The sequence below is a fragment of the Schistocerca serialis genome, chromosome 1, assembly GCF_023864345.2.
Source record: "Schistocerca serialis cubense isolate TAMUIC-IGC-003099 chromosome 1, iqSchSeri2.2, whole genome shotgun sequence".
Taxonomy (NCBI): Eukaryota; Metazoa; Arthropoda; class Insecta; order Orthoptera; family Acrididae; genus Schistocerca; species Schistocerca serialis.
The window spans coordinates 94,470,499-94,496,691 of NC_064638.1; the positions used below are offsets into that span (position 1 = coordinate 94,470,499).

General features: G+C 37.8%; 1 protein-coding gene across 2 annotated transcripts in view; it reads left to right on the forward strand.

Moving 5' to 3' along the window:
* The first annotated feature begins 1,036 nt into the window (after window positions 1-1,036).
* LOC126462677 (UPF0692 protein C19orf54 homolog) overlaps window positions 1,037-26,193 on the forward strand; it is a 56,970-nt gene continuing 31,813 nt past the window's right edge. The window contains exons 1-3 of one of the 2 annotated variants that reach the window (XR_007585959.1): window positions 1,037-1,566; window positions 11,238-11,492; window positions 17,655-17,850. Coding sequence is in view for 1 of the 2 variants with exons in the window: in XM_050096092.1 (XP_049952049.1) it covers window positions 1,304-1,566; window positions 11,238-11,492; window positions 17,655-17,850 (714 nt within the window). In the remaining variant the exon portion in view is untranslated. The remainder of the gene's footprint in view (window positions 1,567-11,237; window positions 11,493-17,654; window positions 17,851-26,193) is intronic. The other variant, XM_050096092.1, reaches the window with a different exon arrangement.

Consider the following 26,193-nt stretch of genomic DNA (forward strand, 5'->3'; position numbering starts at 1 on the left):
GTGATGTATCACACAAATTCCTGTATTATGTTTGGTAATTTTACATAATAAGATTCCATTTCAGTTAGTGAAGAATTCATTTAAATACTGGAAATTGTGGTGCATCAGCTTCATTTTTGCATTGGCTTTTGTATAGGGATCGTATACAGTTTCTATTTGCTGTTTCTTTAGTCGGTGCTCTGTTACGCAGATATTAACTTTCAGATCGGAGTCTATTATTATTTGCAGTTTCTTGTAATATGATTGAACATTATGATCTATTGTACGAGTATTGTATGAAATGGGAAAAAGTTGGTTTTGTGTTGCTTATTATGACTACTACTTTTAGTCACTTCTGATGAACCACTTACCTCATATAACATCCTGACTCTCCTTTTCCTATGCTCTTCTCTAGTCTGCTTCCTAATAAAAATTATTCAGGTGGGAAGGAGGCAAATTTTTCCTTCTGCTAACCTCGTTGGACACTGCTGCTGGTCCTGTTCCTGCTTTATTCATTTCTACAGGAGAGGTTGAAATGAAGATCTGCCACAATTTTTTTCAGTGAAAACTTATACAGCGACATTCTGTGTGTGTTTGCACGCACGTGTGGCTAGTTTGCTTAAAATAAAATGTTTTACTTAATTGGCTTCCACCCTTTAGTTATCGATCTATTCATAGAACGAAATGTATAGTTCTTTATTTCGTTGTTGCCATAGTGACTGTTCGTGACAAAACTGATCAGCAAACTGAATGAAAAACTTACAATAAAATCTACTGATTTTTCCGTAGGGAAGTGGAGACGAAGTGTAAATATGCTGTTTAGTTGCAGTCGATTTATAACCCTTCTAAAAGGAAATATTGACGTCAGTTTGCCAGGGGTCAAAATCAGGAGTTATGACTTTTTATCGTTATTTTATAGGAACTAAGTTTCGGTTGAGTAGTAGAGAGTGGATGAGAACGTCGATTGTGGATTTGAAACAGCTAGCAAAGCGTTTCTTTATGAAGAGATGCAGTCACAATTCAAACAACATTGTTCGATTTCTGAGATTTAGTTGTTATCTCTTTGAGAGTGGGATGCAGTGGTGGAGGTGTCAAATAGCATGCAAGAAGAGTGTAGGTGAATAGTGAATACTAGAGTAAATGGTGTATATATTTTTTGAATAATGTAGATCACAAATTTCATTGTTATGAATTGATTTTTATATGTCTGATGGCTACGGCGCGCTTCATCGGCAGACATTTAAATGTAATGTTTTTAGCTGACAGCGTTTGACATTATAAATCAAATTGTTAGCTGCCGTCATCCCTGTATAAAGCTGCTCAGATGTCTGGAAGAGATGACATGTACTTCCCACCACCACCTCCACCTGTTATGCCTGTTTTGCTCAATAGCATCCCGCAGATAAATCCGATTAGTGCGTGTGGCTTCATTACTGTACCAGTCAGTGTAATACCATGCGGATTTCAGCATCCGGAGCAAGAGTTATTTGAGGCAACGAGACTGCTGTGGGAACGAGAAAGAAGCGAATATCCTCCAGAAGTATTATGTTACAACCACATACAGCCAATACTTCAAGATGGACCAAAGTAAGTTTTCTGGCACAAAAATTTTATCTATCTTACTCAGAATTGAAGGTGCAGCGAATGCATGACCATTGTGTTCAGCCGGCCGGAGTGGCCGAGCGGTTAAAGGCGCTACAGTCTGGAACCGCACGACCGCTACGGTCGCAGGTTCGAATCCTGCCTCGGGCATGGATGTGTGTGATGTCCTTAGGTTAGTTAGGTTTAAGTAGTTCTAAGTTCTAGGGGACTTATGACCACAGCAGTTGAGTCCCATAGCGCTCAGAGCCATTTGAACCAACCATTGTGCTCAAAGGACTATCAGGAATTTTAAATGAATTTAGACTGAATAGTAGTTGATTACTAACCAATAAAGTTGTTTGGTTTTGTGGTGGATTGTGAAAAGCGACACAAAAACTGTAACTCAGATGAATCCAGCTGTTGTTGATACTTGTGTCTGCATATATAAACTGTTGCCTCATTATATGATAGCTCAAAATAATTTTCATGCAGAAGTTTTAGTTTGTCTGTGTTTCAACCAAATCATTAACAGCTGGTATTCTTCCCTGTTCTGTTAGTGTATCATTGTTTTTGTTGTTTGACACAGCTGTAGTATCTTCTTTTGTAATCACAGTTGGAAACTCCAGTTGCCACTTTACAGCTTTTACAGCCAGGAGAAAAATATACTGTGCCAATGTTAAAAATTTACAAAGTAGCCTATTTGAAACATTAGGATATACAGGAAAGTCTGGAAGGTCACCAATATCAATTAGCCTATTAAGTTCCATTAAAAGATCATCATTATTATAGAACTTATTTAGAAAGGTAGATGTATTGCTGTAATTTCGTCAGTTCATATTTTTTATAAAACTGGTTACTTGTTTACAGTGGTACTTTTCCTTAATTTTTGTTTGTGTTGTCTGTGTAAATGCATCTTTCACACAGTATTGTATGTGTGAACATCTTGTTTTGTATGAACAAGGCTGTGTTTGTTCCTCATAATTATTTTCACAAATTATGTGATCTCCAAGATACATAAGCAAGGCAGTGTAAGGAATTGTAATTTTTAAAACAATGGTTGCACGAGTTTCTGGATGGTCTCTTTCAAATAATTATCTTTTTGTGTTAAAATCATCCACTGAAATGAGAATTTCCGTAAACAAAATAAATCAACATCTTAACAAGAGGTCTTGTCTGTGCACAGTACACATTTTTTCACACAATACCAATTGGTTCTTAATTTATTATTTATGGTATATGGTTCAACCTTCGTGAGAGACACAAATACGTTGCAGCTTTTTTTCTTAAACGGCTAGTTTTAGGATAACCACACAGCAATCTGTGATACACACACCACTGTTCATTCAGTAGGATCTACGATCTTCCTTTAAATTAGTAGATTTGTATCATATGCAAATTCAATACTTTTTGAACAGGATTGATGATTTGGGACAACTGAACCCATCACTTATGCTTTGCCGGCTCTCAACCAAACTCTCACATTTCAACCTAATCTAGGTATTGGGCTGTGCTACAGACCAGTCTGTCACCCTAACCTACATCCCTGAGAATAATACAGATGCAAAGAAAAAAAAAGTGTGTGTGTGAGCTGTGTTGTTATGAGCATGGCATGCATACACATTGTAATCAAATGTATTTTTGTTTTGTGTTGGGTGGTATTCATGGAGGGTGTTTTGGTTCATGTGGTGGCCGGGTCTGTGTCGTAACTGTGTTTCGAAATTAGCATTTAATTCAGCAGAAATGTTTGGCAGCAGTGTGGTCTTCTAAACCAGTCATCAAGATTATGGTCATACGTCTTAGTTGTTGTTGTTGTTGTGGTCTTCAGTCCTGAGACTGGTTTGATGCAGCTCTCCATGCTACTCTATCCTGTGCAAGCTGTTTCATCTCCCAGTACCTACTGCAACCTACATCCTTCTGAATCTGCTTAGTGTATTCATCTCTTGGTCTACCCCTACGATTTTTACCCTCCACGCTGCCCTCCAATACTAAATTGGTGATCCCTTGATGCCTCAGAACATGTCCTACCAACCGATCCCTTCTTCTGGTCAAATTGTGCCACAAACTTCTCTTCTCCCCAATCCTATTCAATACTTCCTCATTAGTTATGTGATCTACCCATCTAATCTTCAGCATTCTTCTGTAGCACCACATTTCGAAAGCTTCTATTCTCTTCTTGTCCAAACTATTTATCGTCCATGTTTCACTTCCATACATGGCTACACTCCATACGAATACTTTCAGAAATGACTTCCTGACACTTAAATCAATACTGGATGTTAACAAATTTCTCTTCTTCAGAAACGCTTTCCTTGCCATTGCCAGCCTACATTTTATATCCTCTCTACTTCGACCATCATCAGTTATTTTGCTCCCCAAATAGCAAAACTCCTTTACTACTTTAAGTGCCTCATTTCCTAATCTAATTCCCTCAGCATCACCCGACTTAATTAGACTACATTCCATTATCCTTGTTTTGCTTTTGTTGATGTTCATCTTATATCCTCCTTTCAAGACACTGTCCATTCCATTCAACTGCTCTTCCAAGTCCTTTGCTGTCTCTGACAGAATTACAATGTCATCGGCGAACCTCAAAGTTTTTATTTCTTCTCCATGAATTTTAATACCTACTCCAAATTTTTCTTTTGTTTCCTTTACTGCTTGCTCAATATACAGATTGAACAACATCGGGGACAGGCTACAACCCTGTCTTACTCCCTTCCCAACCACTGCTTCCCTTTCATGTCGCTCGACTCTTATAACTGCCATTTGGTTTCTGTACAAATTGTAAATAGCCTTTCGCTCCCTGTATTTTACCCCTGCCACCTTTAGAATTTGAAAGAGAGTATTCCAGTCAACGTTGTCAAAAGCTTTCTCTAAGTCTACAAATGCTAGAAACGTAGGTTTGCCTTTCCTTAATCTTTCTTCTAAGATAGGTCGTAAGGTCAGTATTGCCTCACGTGTTCCAGTGTTTCTATGGAATCCAAACTGATCTTCCCCGAGGTTGGCTTCTACTAGTTTTTCCATTCGTCTGTAAAGAATTCGTGTTAGTATTTTGCAGCTGTGACTTATTAAGCTGATAGTTCGGTAATTTTCACATCTGTCAACACCTGCTTTCTTCGGGATTGGAATTATTATATTCTTCTTGAAGTCTGAGGGTATTTCACCTGTTTCATACACCTTGCTCACCAGATGGTAGAGTTTTGTCAGGACTGGCTCTCCCAAGGCCGTCAGTAGTTCCAATGGAATATTGTCTACTCCGGGGGCCTTGTTTCGACTCAGGTCCTTCAGTGCTCTGTCAAACTCTTCACGCAGTATCGTATCTCCCATTTCATCTTCATCTACATCCTCTTCCATTTCCATAATATTGTCCTCAAGTACATCGCCCTTGTATAGACCCTCTATATACTCCTTCCACCTTTCTGCTTTCCCTTCTTTGCTTAGAACTGGGTTTCTGTATGAGCTCTTAATATTCATACAAGTCGTTCTCTTATCTCCAAAGGTCTCTTTAATTTTCCTGTAGGCAGTATCTATCTTACCCCTAGTGAGATAGGCCTCTACATCCTTACATTTGTCCTCTAGCCATCCCTGCTTAGCCATTTTGCACCTCCTGTCGATCTCATTTTTGAGACGTTTGTATTCCTTTTTGCCTGCTTCATTTACTGCATTTTTATATTTTCTCCTTTCATCAATTAAATTCAATATTTCTTCTGTTACCCAAGGATTTCTACTAGCCCTCGTCTTTTTACCTACTTGATCCTCTGCTGCCTTCACTACTTCATCCCTCAAAGCTACCCATTCTTCTTCTACTGTATTTATTTCCCCCATTCCTGTCAATTGCTCCCTTATGCTCTCCCTGAATCTCTGTACAACCTCTGGTTCTTTTAGTTTATCCAGGTCCCATCTCCTTAAATTCCCACCTTTTTGCAGTTTCTTCAGTTTTAATCTACAGGTCATAACCAATAGATTGTGGTCAGAGTCCACATCTGCCCCTGGAAATGTCTTACAATTTAAAACCTGGTTCCTAAATCTCTGTCTTACCATTATATAATCTATCTGATACCTTTTAGTATCTCCAGGGTTCTTCCATGTATACAATCTTCTTTCATGATTCTTAAACCAAGTGTTAGTTATGATTATGATTATGTTGTGCTCTGTGCAAAATTCTACCAGAGTTGTGTTTGTATATATCTGGTCAATTGTTGTGGCAGAGAGAGTTGTTATCTATGTTGCTTTTTCTACTGCTTATCTGTGTTGCTTAACATTTTGTCTGAGATCAACAGATCAGACAGTAAAAACAGGTTAATATGGAATATTGGTAAGAAAGACAGGGAAAGAAGCTATAGAATATGGCACTATTCCTATGAAAGACAGTGGGAACATATTGAAAGGCAGTTGATGTGTAGCAGATGTGATAATCACTTTTTAGAAATAAGTGAGAAAATTGGTGCAAGTAGTTCATGAGAGATAACAAACAGAAAACCAGTGAAGTGATACAGAGGACATTTAAAGAAATAAAAATTAATTTCACTTCCCCATCTGAAACAAGAAAGGTCACCAGGACACTAAAAAATAAATTTTTGCTATGGGGTGGACAACAGATCCAATAACTCACTATAAACTTGTGTCCCAATAACATGTAATGTTGTTAGTCACGCATGTAATGCAATTAATTCAAGGGGTTTTCCTACACAGGTTAAAATTCGTCATTCTTGGGCCTCTCTGTAAGAAGATTTTTCCACAGATATCAGTAACTACCACCCAGTGTCATTCCTTACATTGTTTACTAGAATATCTGGAAACTAATGGACACCAGGGTTATCACCTACCTGTGTAGTAATGAGATACTTAGCCAGTCAGTGCTGGATTTCAAAAGGGCCACTCTACTGAGACAGGTATTTGTACATTTGATGAGCACATAGTAAGATCTATGAATGATAAAAATGCAATGTTGGTTTTTAATGATCAGGATGGAAATATGCTGATAGACAAGGAAATGGTTGTGGGCATTGTCTCACTGCACAAAAAGAACAATAAAATGAATTGTAGCTATTATAGAGGGATATCTCTTCTGACTGTACAAAACAAAGTGTTATGATTAATAATTCTTGAAAGCTGAAGCCTTTTGCTGAAGAAATTGTTGGAGTGTACCAGGCAGGTTTTCAGACAGGAAGGTCAACTGTGGATGAATTTTTCATCATGAGACAAATTTGAGAGAAGTACTTGGAATTAACCTACTGGTTTCTGGTAACATTTGTAAATTTCTCAAAGGCTTATGATGTTGTAAACAGATTAAGTATGTACAATGTCCTGAAGAAGTAGGGCATACTGAAGGAGCTAATTAACTTGGTGAAGGTGTGTACAGCCGAGACAAAAGCTAAGGCGAAATACTAGGGGAACCAGCCCAAGGAATTGTCATCAGTATAGTTGTGAGGCAAAGTGATGCCATTTCTCCATTGCTTTTTAATTTGGTCGTGGAGAAAGTTGTTGGGGAATGAAAAGATAAGGCGAAGGAATGAAGCTAAATGTAAGAACACAGCTATTGGAATATGCAGATGACATTGCAACCATAGTGGAGTTGGAGGAGGAGATGACAGGAACTATAGTAGACTTGGCAAATAATGCCATTGTTGGACTGAGCATTAATGCGAAGAAGGCAGAAATGGAGTATTCAGGGAAGCCACTAATAATCTTTCATTACACATAGGAGTGAGGAAGGTGGCCAGAGTAGATGGCATCTGGTTCAACAGGCGTAATTACATAAAACAAGAAGTTAATAACATACTGTCATTGAGTCTGAAACTTATTTCTGTCTGGAGCAGAGATGTCATCAAAAATATATTACAACCAGACTTGAAACCTATAATGCAGTGATAATACTAGTGTTTTTATATTGAACAGAAAAAGATGAAGAAAACCTCTTGACATATGAACAGAAAATCTGGAGAAAAATCTTTTGTCCAACCCATGAATAGGACACATGGAGATGTAGAAAGAACTAGGAATTGTGCAACTTGATGAAACAATTGAACATCATGCTGAAAATGGGAACACGTAGAATAAGACTGGGGACACATTGCCAGGGGGCCGGACACTTACTAGCCCAAAGTTTTGCTTTCACGAAAACGTCATGGAACCCGTCCAGCAAGAAGACTAGGGAACTGATGAAAGGACAAACTGCAGTAGGATCTTCAGTGACTGGGTTTCTATGCGAAGTGGGTCCAAAGTGTATAAGATTGCCCTCTATGGAGGAACATTTTAAGGTCAGTACTTGATCTTCAGGGTCTGTGATGGCCGATATGTAAGTGTATGTAAATGATAAAATATCACCAGTTGAGATCATCTGTGACTTATTGAAGGTCATTGATTATATCACTCATAATATTCTATTAGAAACGTTAGTTATGTATGGAATATGTAAATCAGCCTATCTCTGATTTTGTTGCTATTGAAGAAGAAGAATTTAGAAAGCTTCCTAGGCTGCTCAAGAATACAAATAAGCATTCCACATCATCTGCCTCAAAAGCCAGAATTCGAATTGTTTGCAGATGATGCAAGCATTGGTGTGAAGCTGAGCAAAGAATCAGCAGAAGAAATTGTAAATAATATTTTTTTTTGTGAATGTTACTGACTGGTTTTACACAGATTGGCTATTTTTAAACTTCTGGGGAAAAAATTGTCCAGTTTTATACTGTCAAAAATATCCTACCACATATTAACCTAGTTCACCAACAAGAAATAATAAACAGGGTAGAAAGTTCTGAAGTGTACATACTTGCAAACTTAAACCTGGAAAAACCATAGAGTGACTATTTTTGCATGTAAAATATGAGCTGAGTACATACAAATGGTGCCATTAACTGAGCATTAATTTCATCCCAGTTAAAATTTTTTTGAAGAAGGAATTAATCAGTTCACACAATTTGCTTGGGTGCCAGCTCTGATTTTTTGTTCAAACCTTGTTTGATGTAATGTAACATAACTACAATAAGACAGTTGTTTGAATGGCTATACAAATGTTCATTGGTATGGGCTAAACCAAAACCTTTTTACTTCGTGTTCCTGGTTCAAATAGGAACCAAGCACCAACATCCTTCCCCTAAAACAATGGTTTCAGACACTCTTGTTTCAGTACTTTCATGCTGTAATGATACATATGATGCAATTCATGATTCATTAATGTGGGAAAAGAGAAGAAAGAGAGCTTCGTTTGATTATTGAAACAAATCACCCAGGAAAGAGACATAATAAGGAAACTAAGAGACTGCTATGCAGGGACTTATCTGACATGAAAGATGTTAAATTAAATGAACTACCGGTATGCATATAAATGAAATGTATACAGACTAGTTCAGTTTTTTGTGTGTTATGTGGATCAATACAGATTCTTTCTGTTCTAACATTTATTTGTAGAGTAGGTGGTGTTGTCATGCAGGTTTGATTTCATTTTGTTTTATTATCTGCTGGTGTTTTTATTCCAATTCTAGACTTTAATCTGGAAACCACTGTAAAGTGTTTGATAATGGGTACTTCCCATTCCACCAGTTATTTGGACTTTTTTGAGTTCTGTTCACATATGGTATGTGGGAAGAATGATTGCTCATATGCCTCTGTGCAAGCTGCAATTAGTCTAATCTTCTCTTCACACTCCCAGTGGGAATGATAAGTAGTGGGTTGCAGCATATTCTTAGATTCATCACTTAAAGTTGTTCCTAGATACTTTCTAGGTAAGCTTTCATGGGATACTTTACATTCGTCTTTGAGTGTCTGCCAGTTTAGTTCTTTCAACATCCCACACTTGGGCAGTAGTCTAGAATGAGGTGGCCAAGTGTTTTGTAATCACTATTCTTTCTAGATTGATTCTTAAAGGAGATGGTCAAATATTTTTATGACAGCATTATCAGCTTATCTCTGTCCAAATTTAAGGTTAAATTGTTAGTAGTGGAGGCTATTTTTGTCACTCATGTTGAATTTATGAATGATGTTTTATCAGCATGTGCCTTGTTCCTCTCAACGAACCTTATAGGCCTGTAAATGTACTGGGCATTATGAGACAGAATTGCTGGCCAGAACAGTTTCATTCAAGATAGATGGCAGATATTACAGTAACTTTCTATGCAATGAATACTTTCTCTCTTTGTGAAATTGACTCAGCAAATCATTTTGTATCACAACAATGAACGGAAGTGTGCAGAGTAAGCTAACTTTGTAATGCTGTCATTGCCAAAAATCAGTGGTTACATGTACAGTAAATATTGCTGGACCAAAGTGTTTGTGATAGGCTCTGTGTGATTTCCAATTCAAGTTCTGAACAAATTACCTTTTACAGTATTGAATGAACTATGTTTTCCTTATGTTAAGTGATATGCTTTTCATCAAGAGCCAGTCAATACTTGCAAATACTTTTGTTTAATGTACCTCCTGTTCTTGATGCCCTGTTGGGTGTAGTTATGATACGTGCATCACAACAAAGAGCACTATTCCCGCTTTATCAATATAAGTTGGTAGGTCATTTATATGTACAAAGAACTGGAATGGTTCCATAATTAAGCCCTTTGAAATACCAGTTGTGATTTCTGCCACTGAGAAGAAGATTCATCTCAAGAGCTGTGTAAGGTAATTAACATGACAGTTTGCTCTTCCTATCGGTTATTTATGAAGTGAATCACTTACAATTACACAGTGGCTCAAAATCCATAACGTTAACATTTCTATAAAAGGATATTGTGATTTGTGCAGTCAAGTGCTGTAGACAGATCAAAAATGTACTGGTAGGTGAAATCTTATCATTCAGATGTTTTATTACATAATCAGTGAAATGGTAGATGACATGTACAGTGGTGATGCCCTTTTGTAATACAAATTGTGACACCCGGAAGGTTATATTTGCAGATATGCTCAACCAGCTTTAAATACAATACCTTTCTCCAAGCTATGGAAAAGAAAGTTAATAATCAAAGGAGTTGATATTTGTTATACAACTCATTTTTGTCATAGTATACAGCAGAGGCTTTACAATAATACCTACCATTATCTGACATAATGGGCAGTCAAATGAAAATGAGACAGATGGGGAAAAACCTAAGTAAACTGTTTATTATTTCTACATTAATCAACATAACTGTTACTACATTTGTCTTACTTAGAGACAAGATAATCAGTGCACTCATATAAAAATGTTAGCGGGCCCACGTCACCAAGGTTGTTTAGACAATGCTGCAGAAGTACTTGCACATCCTCCATACGGTCCTCATCTCCCCACAAGTGGTTTCCATATTTTTGGAGCCCTAAGGAAAAATGATCATGGTTGTCGATTTACTGCAGACAAAGAGGTGCCTGCCTGGATACAATCATGGTTCCATAGGCAACCTCAAGCACTTTTGTATGAAGACATTGACCATCTTGTCTCACAGTGCGAAATTACGGCGATAACTTTTAAAATAATGAACAGTTTGCCTACTTCTTTCCATCTGTCATTATTTTTATTTGATGGCCCCTTATATTTGTTTGCGTTTTACTGTTTTCAACACTTGCAGAAATTTTGCAGGACTGTGTGATATGTTTTTAATGTAGCGTTGCTTCAGGGAAAAATCATTTCAATAGTAGTGGTGGTGGTGGTGGTTGTTCATTGTTGTTGTTGTTGTTGTTGTTGTTAGTATAACAACTTATTTAATCCTTAGATGTGGGCTTGTCGCTCTCAGTATGGCTTCGACTTTGACAAGGCAGCCACTGTCTGTGGAGCAACTTTTCTGGAAGGCAGTTAACCGTGGCTTCAGTCACCATGGAGAGATGTTTTCTGTGGACAATATGGCAGCACTAGCAGCAGAAACATTGCAAGACAGTTGTCAGCAAGTTGAGGTACTGAACAGAGGACTTGGTCATGATGTGACATACATTTTAGGTCATCTTGCTCATGGTGCAATTCTTCTTGTCCCGTATCCTTTTCTCAATTCATTGAATTTGTTTGTTAAGACATTTTATGTATGTATTTAGTGTAAGTTTTGAAATATGAAATGCATCTATACTACATGTAACTTGTCTTAATTTTGTCATCAGTAATGTTGTAGGCTTCTACGATAGTCATCTGCCACATTTTGTGAAATATTTGTTGGGTTTTCAAGAATCCTTACACTCTGCAGAATGCTGTTTTGGAGTTTTAAATGGTGAAGAGCAGTAATAATCAGTGCCTCCTTTCAAAACCAGCTGAGTTTTCCCAAAATGTGATGACAGAGAAAGCCGAGAATAAAAGTAACAGGGAAGGTAAAGCTGAAATGATCATATTTATGGTGTTATTGACCAGGAGACCCCATTTTTTGGGTTGTTCGGTTGCCTGGTGCAATTCTTTCTGTTTGATGCCACTCTGGTGATGTCCACGTCATTGTGATAAAGATGGGATGAAATTATTAGGACAGCAACAACACTTAGTACCCAGATGAAGAAAATCTTCAAACAAGCTGGGAATTGATCCTGGGACCCTGCAGTCTACAGGCAGTGATGCTAACCTGGTTGTGGTATGTTAGGGTATTAGGAAATAGAAGAGTTATCTGTTTTCTGGGATATATTTGATGAAAAATGTATTGGTGAAAGACTTAACTGACTATAGTATTAATTAAATGATGGTTTGCCAAGCACAAGGAAAATTAGAGTTATAATAACTGTATCAGAAGATGTGAAATCATAAAAAAAATCCCTACAGCATAAATTCTGTCCTTTCCTCTGATACTTCTGTTTTTTATTTCTTCATTTGTTGATCTCACTATTTCACTGTCGCTTTTTTGCTTCTTTCAACTTTTTCATCCAATCAGTGTGTGGTTTCCTTTAATTTTCAATAGTCTGTTTAATTTGTAATTCATATTGCTTTTTTCTTCCACTTGATGAACTTGTTGTTCCTGTAGCATACCATCGACTTCGCACACAAGAACTAAAAACATTGACGATCGACCAGTGTTGTGCTTTCAGTCGGTCACTTCGTCATAATCTAGCAATATCATTGGATGTCACTTTGTTAGCACTCTGCAATCCAGGCCATTAATACCATCTTCATCAAACCAGAGCCATTACTTCTCCTTCAGGTAGTTCTTTTATTAATCTATGTGAAGCTGATTAAACCCAGCGAATAATCTTCCAGTAAGTACCAGTCTTCACAAGTAAGTGAATTCAAATTGAAGTCCCCCACTTATCAGTCGTAGGCTGATATTCAATCTACAGAGGTTGCCCCCAGACTTGGTTAACTACCTCTTATTCTGTTTGTATTCATTGGTTTTAACAGCGAAGGAATTATATGCTATAAGAGATGTGGCTATTAAATAATGGGACTATTGTGGTAAAATATTTAATTTCAAAACCATACATATGCAGTTATTGTCATCCTCAGTGTACACCCCACCTTTACCCTTACAACACTTCATGTGAATTTTCCATTACTGGAAACAGTGCTGGAATCTTCCCATGTGAGTGTCTTGATGACACCTGTCATTTTTTCTTTCACTGCTTCAGTGGGCTGAAATCTTATTCCTTTTTAAGCAGATTTGACCTTGGGGGATAGATAAGTCATGTGGCATTAGATCAGGCAAATAAGGTAGATGGTTTGACATTGGGATGCTGTACTTCACCAGGAACCTCTTAACAGAAAGTACAGTATGAGCTGGTGTTGTGTCTTAATGCAGAAACAATGCGCTGTCCTTCCACAATTCAGGTTGTTCCTATTTTCTCACGGAGCAACAACCTCATAGTTTGACGTTCGGAAACTCAGTGGAGATACAGTTACACGAACACTGAAGTCTTGGGGAAAAAAACCCCAATCATTCACCACCTCTTTGAATCTTGATTTGCTCATTTGAATTTCTCTCACTCTCAGTGAAGTTTCTGGATACATTTTCAGGAGGTTTTTGTGCAATATGAGAATTTTCGGCACCAGTTTTGCACACATTTTTCTTATTTTAAATTGGTTATGTAAAATTTGCCTTATGCATTCTGTATCAGTTCTTACGGTTTCATCACTCGATCGGCGGCCATCTTGAAAATACTTGAACTACTCAGGAACTTACGTATGTGATAAACAGTCTTTAGCATACAATTCTTTTAGTAAAAGAAATGTTTCAGTAACCCTTTTTCAAAGTTTCGTGTGAAACTTCAAGACAATTCATTGCTCTATTGTTACATTTATCATTTTTCTGGGAAAACAAAGTAAGAGCTCTCACACAAATGGAGACCACGGCCACACTGATTTGTCTGCAGATACCAGTGATGCTGCATTCGACTGAGAAAGCTTCATGCTACTCAGCTATTGGTTTGTAAATCTTTGGTACATGCGTACATACTCTATGGCAGCCGCAGTCCTGTTATTTTATAGTCACACCTCATACTTTAGAGTTATATGCAGCCATTAAGCCATGTGATAACACTTATCATTGATTTTATTTGCATAGTCAGGATTATATCTTCATAAACATATCATACCAAACTTACAGTTTTCCCTTTGTAGTTATCTTCAATCAAACGTAGTTATATCTTTAGAACTGTTTTCATATTTTTTCCATCCTTTTCAACTGCCATCTGTTCACATCTTCCAAGAGTTCTTACTTGTCTTCTCTTTATAGTTTTGACCCCAAAACATGTTGCTGCTAACACATTTTCTTATGTGGTTATAAGCACAAGTGAAAGCAGGAGCGAAAGCATACAGTTTCACAAGTTGAATTGAAACATTAATGTGTGTAATGATTCACAGTTTGTAATCATAGCTGGAGTAGAAAGTTGAAGAACAGAAAGTAAAAAAAAAAAAGACTTGGATATGATGGCAGGACTAATGGTAAAATACTCAGCTAGAAAAAAGAGGTACCAGTAGTGCACAAAAAGAAATGAATTGGCCATAGGTGGACTTGATTATATATGTTGAAAACACGAACAAAGTACAAGATGAAAGACACATAAATGACCTACTGTTCACCAGTAATACAGAATCTGCATGTGATGTTCTCATTACATGCAAATACTGCATTACTGGTGACCAGTAGGGAGTAAATATGGTTGCAAAAAATTTTAGGGACGTCGTGCATACAGGAAAGAGGGATGGGAGCTGCCATTTTTTTTATTGTGATAAACAGAAATAAGCAGGGTTTACTTGAAGAAAGCTCTAAATGTACATTTAACTATATATGACCAATTAAAACAGTTTGCCAGACTGGCCCTGAAATCTGTATGCTTGCTTTTGTGGGAAGTGCACTACCAATTACTGTAATAGTTATGTAGTTATATGCTCAATAGATCATTTGAATGATTTTTTTAAATCAAAATGTGAAATGAGCCAGTTTACAGGATATGTATGCGTGCTTAGTGTTAAAATTAGTGAACATATTTTTTAGTCCTACATGTGCATCTACACTTAACCCCCAACCTCCTCCTCCCCCCCCCCCCCTTCCCCTGGCTACCACTCTTTTTTTTTTTTTTAAACGAAATTTGTTCAGGAAATACGATATGAGGAGTTGTCCAGGAGAAACGATTCTAGTTTAGGTTTAAAACATGCTTTGCTACTCCTGTCAAACACTTTTGTTATTGGGCAAGTGATACAACATTTTGTTGCTGCATATTGATCTCCTTTCTGAGCCAATGCCAACTTTAAAAATGAGTAACAAAGGTCAGTTTTTCCTCTATTATTGTAGGAATGAACATCACTATTCTTCCCAGATTGTGATGGATTGTTTACGACAAATTTTGCAAGTGAATATATGTATGTGATGGTTCAGTTGAAATGCCTAACTCCTTGGTGAGGTACATACATGGTGATCATGGGTGAACACCACATAATGTTCTTTCTGTTCACTTTTTTGCAGTCAACAATTTGTTTGTAAGTGAAGAGCTACCCCAGAAAGTTATTCTGTATGACATTATTGAAAGGAAATATGTCAGCACGATGGTTCATTTGTTTCCTTGACCAGCAATTATATGAACAGCAAACATAGCTAAACTTTGTTGCTTAAGAATCTCAGTAATATGCCTCTTCCGGTTAAAATTTTCATCAGTATATAGACTCAAAAATTTGGAACATTCCATTTATCGACCCCTGTTCATGTGCTACACCAGTTGTTGGTATGATTATTTGTTGGACAGAATTGAATACATTGTGTTTTCACAAAATTTAGGGAGATTCCGTCGTCAGAGGACCACTTAATAATTCTTTGAAAAATAAAATTAATAATTCCTTCTATGGCTTTCTCTCTAATGGGATTTATTGTAACACTAATTCTGCTGCAAAAAAGTATCAATTCTGCTTGTTGAATGTAAAGTTGGTCATTCACATAACCAAGCAATATGAGTGGACCCAAAATGGAGCCCTGTGGAACTCCTTGTGTCATTTCTCCATAAGAATGTGATCATAGTTCATAGAACAATTCAAACTTCCATTTGCTCCTGGCTTCTCCATTCCTTTGAAACTGTTGCAGATTCTGCAAAAATGCTGTTTATCTAGAATCTTCAGGAAGTGTGGCTTATCTACAGGTTTTCACTGAAGAGTTGTTCATGAAATCATCTTTAGCATAGGTAAACAATCAACTAAGAGAATCCATAGTCAAGCATGTAGCAACCAACTGTTTGTTCTTCAGAATAAAAGACATTGTAAATTAAGAAATAAAATAAATACAGGCAGGTAGCTTCCAGGAATGACGGCAATAAGGCTATGCTATTATCTAAGATATTGTATGTTGCAGTTGCAAGTAGTGTTAAGAAATTGTTAATTCAGAGGTTCATTATGAAAATGTATATTTACTGTGAAACACTGACTTCTGTAACTTTAGAGATACTGGAATATTGTTGGGTCATCGGATGCACTTCACTTTCATGAGATCGCAGATGTATTCAGATTTGCTTTAATACTTGACTGTGACTAACTGAAGATTGTAAAGAGCTGGAAGAAGCTAGTCTGACAATCCACCATTTCGTAGAGCATTATCTGATCCCTTAAGCGACCATCATCACCAAAATTCCAAATACTGAGATTTACTCATTTTCAGTGATGCTTCTCGCCTTTGTACCTGGACTTAACTGTACCAGTCATCTAGTCGGACCTGCCATGGCATGCCCTGAAACCTGGGCCTGCTAGTGTTCAGTCGTACAACAAATTCATCTCATCTTGAATTAATACTGGATGGTCGATTCTCACCTAAATACATGCAATGTTACAACTGAAAACGCTAAACCATACACTCTGCTAGGCATATATTATCTCTGGCATATAGCCTCCCCACCTGGTGTATGTCCTTCATAACTTTTATTTGCATCCCTCTAAAAGTACTATTACACTCTACCTATGGAATATCATTTTCTGTCATAATGTCCTTCGTACTCTCAAATGTTGATCCATGGGTCATATCCTTGTGGCAGACCCAGGTGCAAGCCATCTTCCATTGATCTGCCCACTGGCTTCTATTACAGCCCTGTCACTTTTGTTTTCTGCCTCATCAGAGGCAGAGCACCTGTCAAAGAACCCACACCATATACAATCTTTCCTACATTACCACTGCACTTGTGTTCGATCCAGAAGCAACTTGTCATTGGTCGCTTCCAGACCTCTCTCTGAGCTGAGGTGGATCTGTGGATTTGACCCTGTTTCGTTTTGCATCAGGCACCAGTAACACTAGCCACTAGATCATAGTGGTGGTCACTAGTACGTGTTAAGATAAACCAGCATTACCATTTTCACATGAACACAGTAGTTTTCTCTCAACTGCTACATGAAATAGCATTTCTGTGAAATTAGATTGGGCGTTATAGAATTATGCTGTGATCGTAAAAGTGACACAGTGTAGAATCTAAAATGACAGAATATGTGATGCACAATAAAACTGATGACAGTGAAGAGGAATTCAGGGAATTAAAAAATGAAATATATTCTGAGCACATTGTTTCTATTATGATCCCATAATGTTGTGAGTTAATGCACAGTGTTTATAGTAGTGAGCTATTTTGTGTTGTTTGTAAGTAACTGTCCACTTTCAGATGGATTAAAAATCCACCCCATTTTTTAAACTAAATGTCAAACAATAATTTTGAAAAATATTTTTTTTATTACCTTTGAAGAAGTTGTAATCCTTACCTTCTCCTAGCTATGATGCAGATGCTAACCACGCACCATGTCTTAGACGTGGACACAAAGCTCACTGGGCTGCTGTGTGTGGGGCAGTAAGACTGGACTCATCTGCTGTTTATGTAGTTGCTCGACAGGGAAAGAGTCGTCGTCTGGCTTTGTGGTCATATGAAGAACTCCGCCTCAGCAATGAGAACCTCATTGAGCTTGATCCGGTTTGTTGAATTTTTAGTCTTGTGCATCATGCTACATCCATTTAAATAACACATTAATTGCATGTTACAATATAACTGTTGCTTCAGATTGTGTAAAAAAGTTGAAATTGTGAAATGATATTATCCATAGAAATTTAGTTTTCATGTGCTGCTCGTGTATAGAGAATATAAGAGAATGAATATGAGGGTTATATTATAAGTTATTAAAAAAAAAATTACAATTAAGTCAGGAATATACCGCAACCATCTATATAAAGTGCTCCTGCAGGTACCATGAAATTAAGACTAGACTAATTACAGTGTGCATAGTGGCATTTAAGCAATCATTCTTTCCATTTCCATATACATATACTTCCACAACATGTACATATTTACTCTGCAAACCACTGTTAATTGCATGATAAAGGGTACATCCCGTTGCACCAGTTATTAGTTCCATTCACACATTAATCTAATCTTGTCTTCGCGTTCCCTGTGGAAGTGATATGTACATTGATTTTCATGGGATAGTTTGTGTCTCTCGTTAAAAATCTGCCAGCTCATTTTTTTTTTTTTTTTTTTTTTTTACCATGTTTGTGACATTATCCCTAGTGTGAAATAAACCTGTGACCATTCGTCCTAGTATTCTATGTAGCTGTTCAATATCTCCTATTAGTCATGTTTGGTTCCACACAACTGAGCAACATTAAAGGATGAGCCAAAAAAGTGGAATGGGGAGAAATTGTACTTTGTGGTACAGTGGGCAGTTCCCTGTGATATACATTTCCATCGTCTCTAGATTGGAGGTGTAGATAAAATATGTTTTTGGTGCAAATTATGTCTCAGCCTATTTGCCTTCAAAATTTACACACTTTTGCATGCATTAAAAAATACTCTGAGTTTATTTACTCTGATGATGGTACATAACAACATTGTTTTGAAAAGATTCAGCAGCTTTCTGGTATGGTTAATCTCACTGTCCACAATTTTTTTAAATAAGGGAACAAAAGAAAACAATTATTTACTGATGTCATTTTTATCTGTCAAGTAACCATTTTAATTGTTCTTGGGTATTCAACCAGTAGTCATTAATGTCATACAAATTTTCAACAAGAAGTCTTGCTGACATCCTCAATGAACTGCTGAGGAATGGGGAGAGTGGGGCCATTTGTGTACCCTTTTTTAAGAGGAATAAGCAGTGGGCCAACTGATGGCACCTGAAAAGTTGTGTAGTATGAATGAATGTACCCGATTAGAGCCAAAAGAATTTAAATTGCCAACAAAGTCTTCAGTTAAATATTCAGTTGTTTGACATGCTATGTGACAGCATTGTGGAGAAAGGTACAGCATCTTAGGTTGTTTTTACTGATTTTGTTGATGATCTGTGGCAAACAAATTTGCAAGTCTTAAATATGCTGAAGTATACCTGTACCCCTACGGTGAGTCATGCGCTGATCTTCTTCAATCATCTTGCACGCAACACTCATATTTTTTGTAACAGCCACAGATTTTGGTAGAGCTACCAAGTGTGGTGGCATAGCAGTTAGCACACTCACGTTTGTGATGATGCTGGCTCCATTCCGCGTCTGACCATCCAGATTTAGGTTTTCCGTGATCTCCCTAAATGACTCCAGGTAAATGCTGGATGATTGAAAGGGCACAGCTAATTACCTTCCCCATCCTTGAAACAGTCAGAGGTTGTGCTCCATTTGTAATGACCTCGATGGCGATGGGGTGTTAAACTCTAATCTTCTTTCCTTGTTTCATGAAATTAATTATTGACAGAAACAGAGCTGTGACGAAATCGTGTATACCAATTGCAAACAGTCATTTCTATAAGTAGCTGATTACCAAAAGTTGAACGAATGAATTTGTGGCATTGTAGTTCAGTAAGGCCTTTACGAAAATTGTAAAAACAAATCCAGAAGCAACTTTCCTGTGAAATTTCCACATTAAAAACTCACTGTAAACAAATTACCCAGTGTTTTAAGCTATCATCATTGAAACAATAACAAATGACAAATTTTAAAATGATAGTTGTGCCACAGTTCAGTGGGACTATCTTGTGGGTATTTCTAAAAACTTAAAAGTGACTCTTATATTAATCTGAACTGTAAGTTTTCTCAGTGGGGATGAAGTCAGTTCTTTTGCTCTATGTATTAAAGTATGATTTTTTACTTTCAGGCCATTGTAGTTCCAAATAAACTAAACATACTAATTCATGGTACCTTATTTACTCGAATCGAAGCCGCACTTTTTTCCGGTTTTTGTAATCCAAAAAACCACCTGCGGCTTACAGTCGAGTGCAAAGCAAGCAGAAGTTCTGAAAAATGTTTGTGGGTGCCGCCACAACTAACTTCTGCTGTTGAATATATGTAGCGCTACACAGGCATGCTTTGTAGGCACAAAGATAAATACTGACACCAAATCCTCAGCGTTAGTAAATAAATTAAAAAAAAAAGGTGGAAGACGAGCTTTTTTTCTCTGCCCCAAGTTTCGACCACTGCATTTTCATACATTATCCAATGAAGTGAATACAAATTCCGTATTGTTTATCTTCGAATGTAGCAGCATTTCAATGTACTACGAAAATCCGTCTGGCAAGACTGTTTGGTATGTTTGTCGATATGGCCAACTCTACGTTCTGAATTTTTTCCTACCTGTGAGAAGAGATGGTTGCTAATAGGAACTTTTATGAATTGTGAATCACATGCAGTATTCCGTTCACCATAAGAATAATACGAATATAAACATTTTGCCATGTATTGTTTCGTGTTTGCTGCTATCTCATTTAAATCCTGTCTGCCTAATAAACTACGAAACTAGAGTGAGACAACAGCAAACGCAGAAGAATATACGTATCATGTCATATTTATATTCGTATTATTCTTATGCCTAATAGTGATACAGTCAGAAATGAAGCACAGCAATTGACTAGATTTTTAAATCTAAGATGACTCTAATTTCTGTGCAGAATGTAATGTTCTAAAGAGGCGCCTGCAAAGATTTTCAAAAGGAGAAAAATTTTTGCGTAACTCTCGTTCAGAACATCTTCTATCATACGCAGTCTATTATTTGGTTCTTGTTGATCATTATCAAAGAAAGCAGCTGTGTAAGTAACAACAAATAGCAGTCTCTTGCCATTGTTTCCATAATTCCATAATGAGACGATTCCTCTCTCTCTCTCTCTCTCTCTCTCTCTCTCTCTCTCTCTCTCTCTCTCTCTCTCTTTTTTTTTTTCCCGCACAAAAGCAAGCCCTGCCGCGAGCGGCGACAGGCCTTAAACATGCACTATCAAAATGCGATAAACAATGCAAGACACAGTACAGTAATGCATTTTCAGCTTAGAGTGACGTAAACACCTATAACAAAGAAAATGGCACTTCTCAGATCAAAGAAAAATAAGCAATCAATTCAAATCAGACGAAGCACGTGAAAAAGGAAGGGTACCCGTATAAATACGGACGGACCTCCTGACGCATAGCAATGGCTACCTGGTAAAGCTTAACTGCTAAGCTTACGACTCGAACCAAACTACTGTAGCTGTATCGTCATTCATACAACCTAAGTTGTGTCTCATATTACAAAGGACCAACTTTGTTTGGATTTGGAGATGCAGCCTAAAACTTTTCTCCCCCCTTGAATTTCGAGTCTCAAATTTCTGATGCGGCTTAGATTCGGGAAAAATTTTTTTCCTTGATTTTGATTCTCATTTTTCAGGTGCAGCTTAGATTCGAGTAAATACGGTAATTTTGTGAATGCACACACTATCCTTAGTTGAAATGGATGAAATTAGGATAGGGAAATGTCATTACAGCCATCACAAGTTGAGAAAATGGACTGTGATACATCCCAGTCAATACATTGTTGACAACTTCTTAGTTTATTTTGTGTAAAGGCTGCTGTGCAGAGACAGTCACACTTGATCTTGCTGATGAAATTTTGGTGGACCTGAAGTACAAAATCGTGGAAATAAGTGTTGCTATAATACATTCAGGAAGATTTTTGGAGTATTGCAAGATGACACAGTAGTAAACTCCCTTCTGTGCTACACAGAGACAGAAGTTAATTTGCTTCATAATTGCTCAGCTGTGATGGAGCTTTATAAAGCCCAAGAACAGCAGAAGTAGACACCCTCTTTGTAGCAAAGTAATGTGAATTAATTAATAAGGACAAATCTTCCATTTCAGACTGTATACCAATTAGGTTTCTTTCACAGTGTGCTGATGTAACAATGTGTACAGCTGCTTGCTTAGCGAAAGATTTATATGTAACAACTAGGAAGTTTTAAAAGTCATATCAGTATACAAGAAAGGAAACAGAAGTAATCTGCTGAAATACAATATCACTGACACTGATTTGTATTAGGACTTTAGAACATATACTTTGTTCAAACATTATGAATTAACTTGAAGAAAACAATCTGTCAGCACATAGTCAATACCATGCCCTAATATGGCAACACAGTGCTCATGTAAGGAAACTAGACATGCATCTGAATGGAGCAGTGAGAATTATTACAGGTACACTAAAATCCACACTGATGTCTTGGCTGCAAGCCATCAGTAAAGTTTCACCATCTGAATTGTGATGCCAAGAAGAAAACAGTTGAGAAAGCTGCATAACCCTTACTACTCCCAAGACGTTCCAGTTCATACAGTCTTAAATGTTCCCCCTCCTGACTGCATGATATCATGCACTCCACTGTGGCATAATGGAAGAAACAACCTGTGGCATAATGGAAGAAACAACAGGTAGTTTTACTTTAAAGAAATGTGGTGCAAGAGATGGAATGCTTCAACAATAAAACAATAAAGAGTTAAAATATCCATCAGCCAGCGTACCAGGATTTGATCTGAAGAGGAGTGGACAAGACAGAATAGCTGGTTGCACCAGATTCAGTGCTATGCAGCACAAGTGGGGGCTCCAAAACTTTGCAGCCTGCAGTTGCAGGGCCCAATAACAAACCAGTGAGCGTATTGTCAAAGAATGCCTTCTGAGAATGTATCCAGGACAATTCCATGACTTTATTAGTGCTGCTCCCTCTACTATCATTTGGCTTCATTCACTACATGTTGAACTTTGATTAAATGTATCTGTTTTGATTAATAGGATTACAATTACAAACAACTTAAATTGGAATGACGACATGGAAAATGTCGTGTGGAAATCAAACCCAAGACTGTGTTCTATTGGCAGAACTTATAGGAGCTGCAACAGTGTGCTTGTCGGTCTTCTGGAGTATGGGATCCGTACCATATAGGATTGACAGAGAGCATGGAAAAAGTTTAAAGAAGGGCAGCTCATTTTGTATTATTGTGAAATAGGGGAAAGTGTGACACATGTACAATACATTAGTTGGGGTGTCAACCATTTTCCATTGCAGCAAGATCTTTAAAGGAAAATGTCAGATTTAAATTGATGAACAGTTGCATTGGAGATAGTTTCTTTATTAAGAGAGATCTCTTGTATCTGCGTGATGAATGGAATAGTTAATGCAGCAAAGCAAAATTTATTTATTTATTTATTTATTTATTGATTTATTTAACCTGGCAAGATTAGGGCCATCAGGCCCTCTCTTACATCTAACCAGGCATTCTACTTATTTTACATTCATATGTTTTAGTAGGCTTGTTAAACTACATCTAGTACAAAAAGTGAGATAAAAAAATTTGAAAGGTACACCTGGAAAAATACATACATATAGAGTTTATATTCTTAGGTCACAAGTACTGTTATAATTAGACATTATTGCAGAGACAGATTTTAGATAGGAGTGCTGGCAGCAGGGAGTATGAAGGAGACTCATGGTGAAGGGAGGAGAAGAATAGAGACATGATGAAACATAATTAAGGAAATATAAAGGAAAAGAAGATTGCGTGGCTAGTAGAGATAGATGAAGAGGAAGGCATCTCAGGAGCAAGATAGGGGACGCTAGCTTTGCTATTTGACAGATGAGGGGATTGTCCTTGTGCATTAATTTTGTGGAGAACTTTATGAGGATGATAGTAGGAAATGCTTCAACTACTTCTTAAAAGCAGCAGGAGATCGAATTTTGCACAAGGTAAGGGGCAGTTTGTTCCAGAGGCGGACAGCGGCAACTGAGAAGGAGTTTGCAGAAGTTTTTGTTTTGTGAGTGGGCACAGTTAGGATACCAAATAAGAGTGACCTCGTGTTTCGATTATGATGACATGACAGGTTTTTAATCTCTGAAGCAAGGTGGGGTGCTTGCGCGACGAGGACTCGGTGGAGTAGAAATAGAGTGTGGTAGTCACGCAATTTGTCCGGCCGCAGCCACCCTAGCTCGGAGTATGAAGCACTAACATGATCATATCGGTGAATGTTGCAGGTGTAACGCACACAGGCATTCATGGTTAGCTCTAGCCGTCTTTTGTTTTCACTACTCATGCCTTGTTGAATCACATCACAATAGTGGAGGTTCGGTAGAACGAGTGCTTGCACTAGCTGGCGTTTCAAGTCCTGTGGAAATATGTTCTGAAACTTTTTGAGAGCATAGAGACAAGCAGACGTCTTTCGGCACACTGCGACTGTATTCTCTGCCCAGTTGAGATGCTCATCCAAAGTTACACCCAAGTTCTTCACTGTTTTCTGATATGGTATTGGAGTACCGTCGAGCAGAATAGGAGGTAGCCGTTCGCGGAAATCTGAACTTATTAATTTCTAATGGGCTATTAAGATTACTTGCGTCTTTTTTGCATTTAGTTTAAGCCCCAGGTTTTTCGCCCATGTCACTACTGAAGACAGATCATTGCAGTGTTTACATCTTCAGGTCTGATGCTTAGGTAGAGCTGGAGGTCGTCGGCATAGAAATGATATTTACAGGAGGACAGAACCGACGAAATATCGTTGACATATAAAGAAAACAAAAGTGGTCCTAAGACTGATCCTTGTGGCACTCCCGAGGAAACATGTTTCCAGGAAGATTTTTCATTTACGCAGACAACACATTGCTGTCTGTCTTTTAAGTAGCTTTCAAACCATCTCATTGCACTATCAGAGAAATTAAGCTGTTGCATTTTTCCAAGCAATATGTCAAAGTTAACAGTGTCAAAAGCTTTGCTGAAGTCCAGTAGCGTCAATATTGTTGCCTTTCGATTGTCGATGGCATATTTCAGGTCATCAGTTACTTTAATTAGAGCAGTGTTTGTGCTGTGATGTTTACGGAAACCGGATTGAAATTTGTCATATAGGCTGAATTCATGCAAGTGTTCAGTGATTTGGTCATGAACAATATATTCAAGTGCTTTTGAAACAGCAGGCAGTATGCTAATTGGTCGGTAATCACTAGGCAGTTGCGGGTTTTTGATCTTAGGGATGGGTCGAATTAGGCTTCTTTTCCATGCAGTGGGATATATTCCGTTCACGAGGGAAAAATTAAATATGTCAGTTAAGACAGGTACTAAGATATCGGCAACATTCTTAATCATGGTTATACCGATACTGTCGTTGCCTATTGCATCAGAAGAGATTCTCATTACTGCTTTTATTGCCGTATTTGTTGTTACATGTCTTAGATGGAAGGTATCGTTGTTAGTTATCCTGTTTGGTGATTCTTGTGGACGGTAATTATCAGCTGTGCTGGTATTCAGAGGTGCAGAGAAGAATTCATTTAATTCTTTAGCTGACACATGAAAAGTAGTTTCCGATTTTGCCTTTCTGACCCCCAAGCTACGGAGATTCTTCCATAGAGTCGTGGGCGTCAGATCGCTGCGTACAAGGGAGCGAGCGTGCCTGATTTTAGCATTGCGAATGCATTGTTTCACTCTGTTCCGTAGCTTTCTATATTCTTCGAAACGCTCGGGTTTTGGATCTGCCTTGAAACGCCTGTGGGCAGCATCCCTATTAGTCATCATTTGACGTAATTCAGCTGTCAGCCGTGGAGCAGGAGATTTTCTTACACGGATTGTGTGCACAGGTGCATGTTTGTCATAGAGGGCAGTGAGTTTATCACCAAGTTCATTAATTTTGCCGTCGATTGTGGGTTTTCTGATTATTTGATGCCATGAGATTTCGGAGCAATCGGCTGTTAGAGCGTCAAGGTCAATACGTTTCATGTTCCTACAAGTTATGTAACGCGATTTGATCCTAGGGGGCTGCACAGAGTAGGCCAGGAATACTACATCATGTGCTGAGAGGCCAGGGGCCGATGTTTGGCCAACATCTCTTACTTTGTCAGTCTGTTTCGTTGCGATTACGTCTATAAGAGTATGACTGTGCGCCTTATGGTGTGTAGGTCGTAATGGAAGAATGTTCATGCTATTGCAACTAAACAGTCTTCTTAGGTTTATTGCGGAGGGAGTGTCTCTTAGCAGGTCTATGTTCAAGTCACCCATTACGATGACA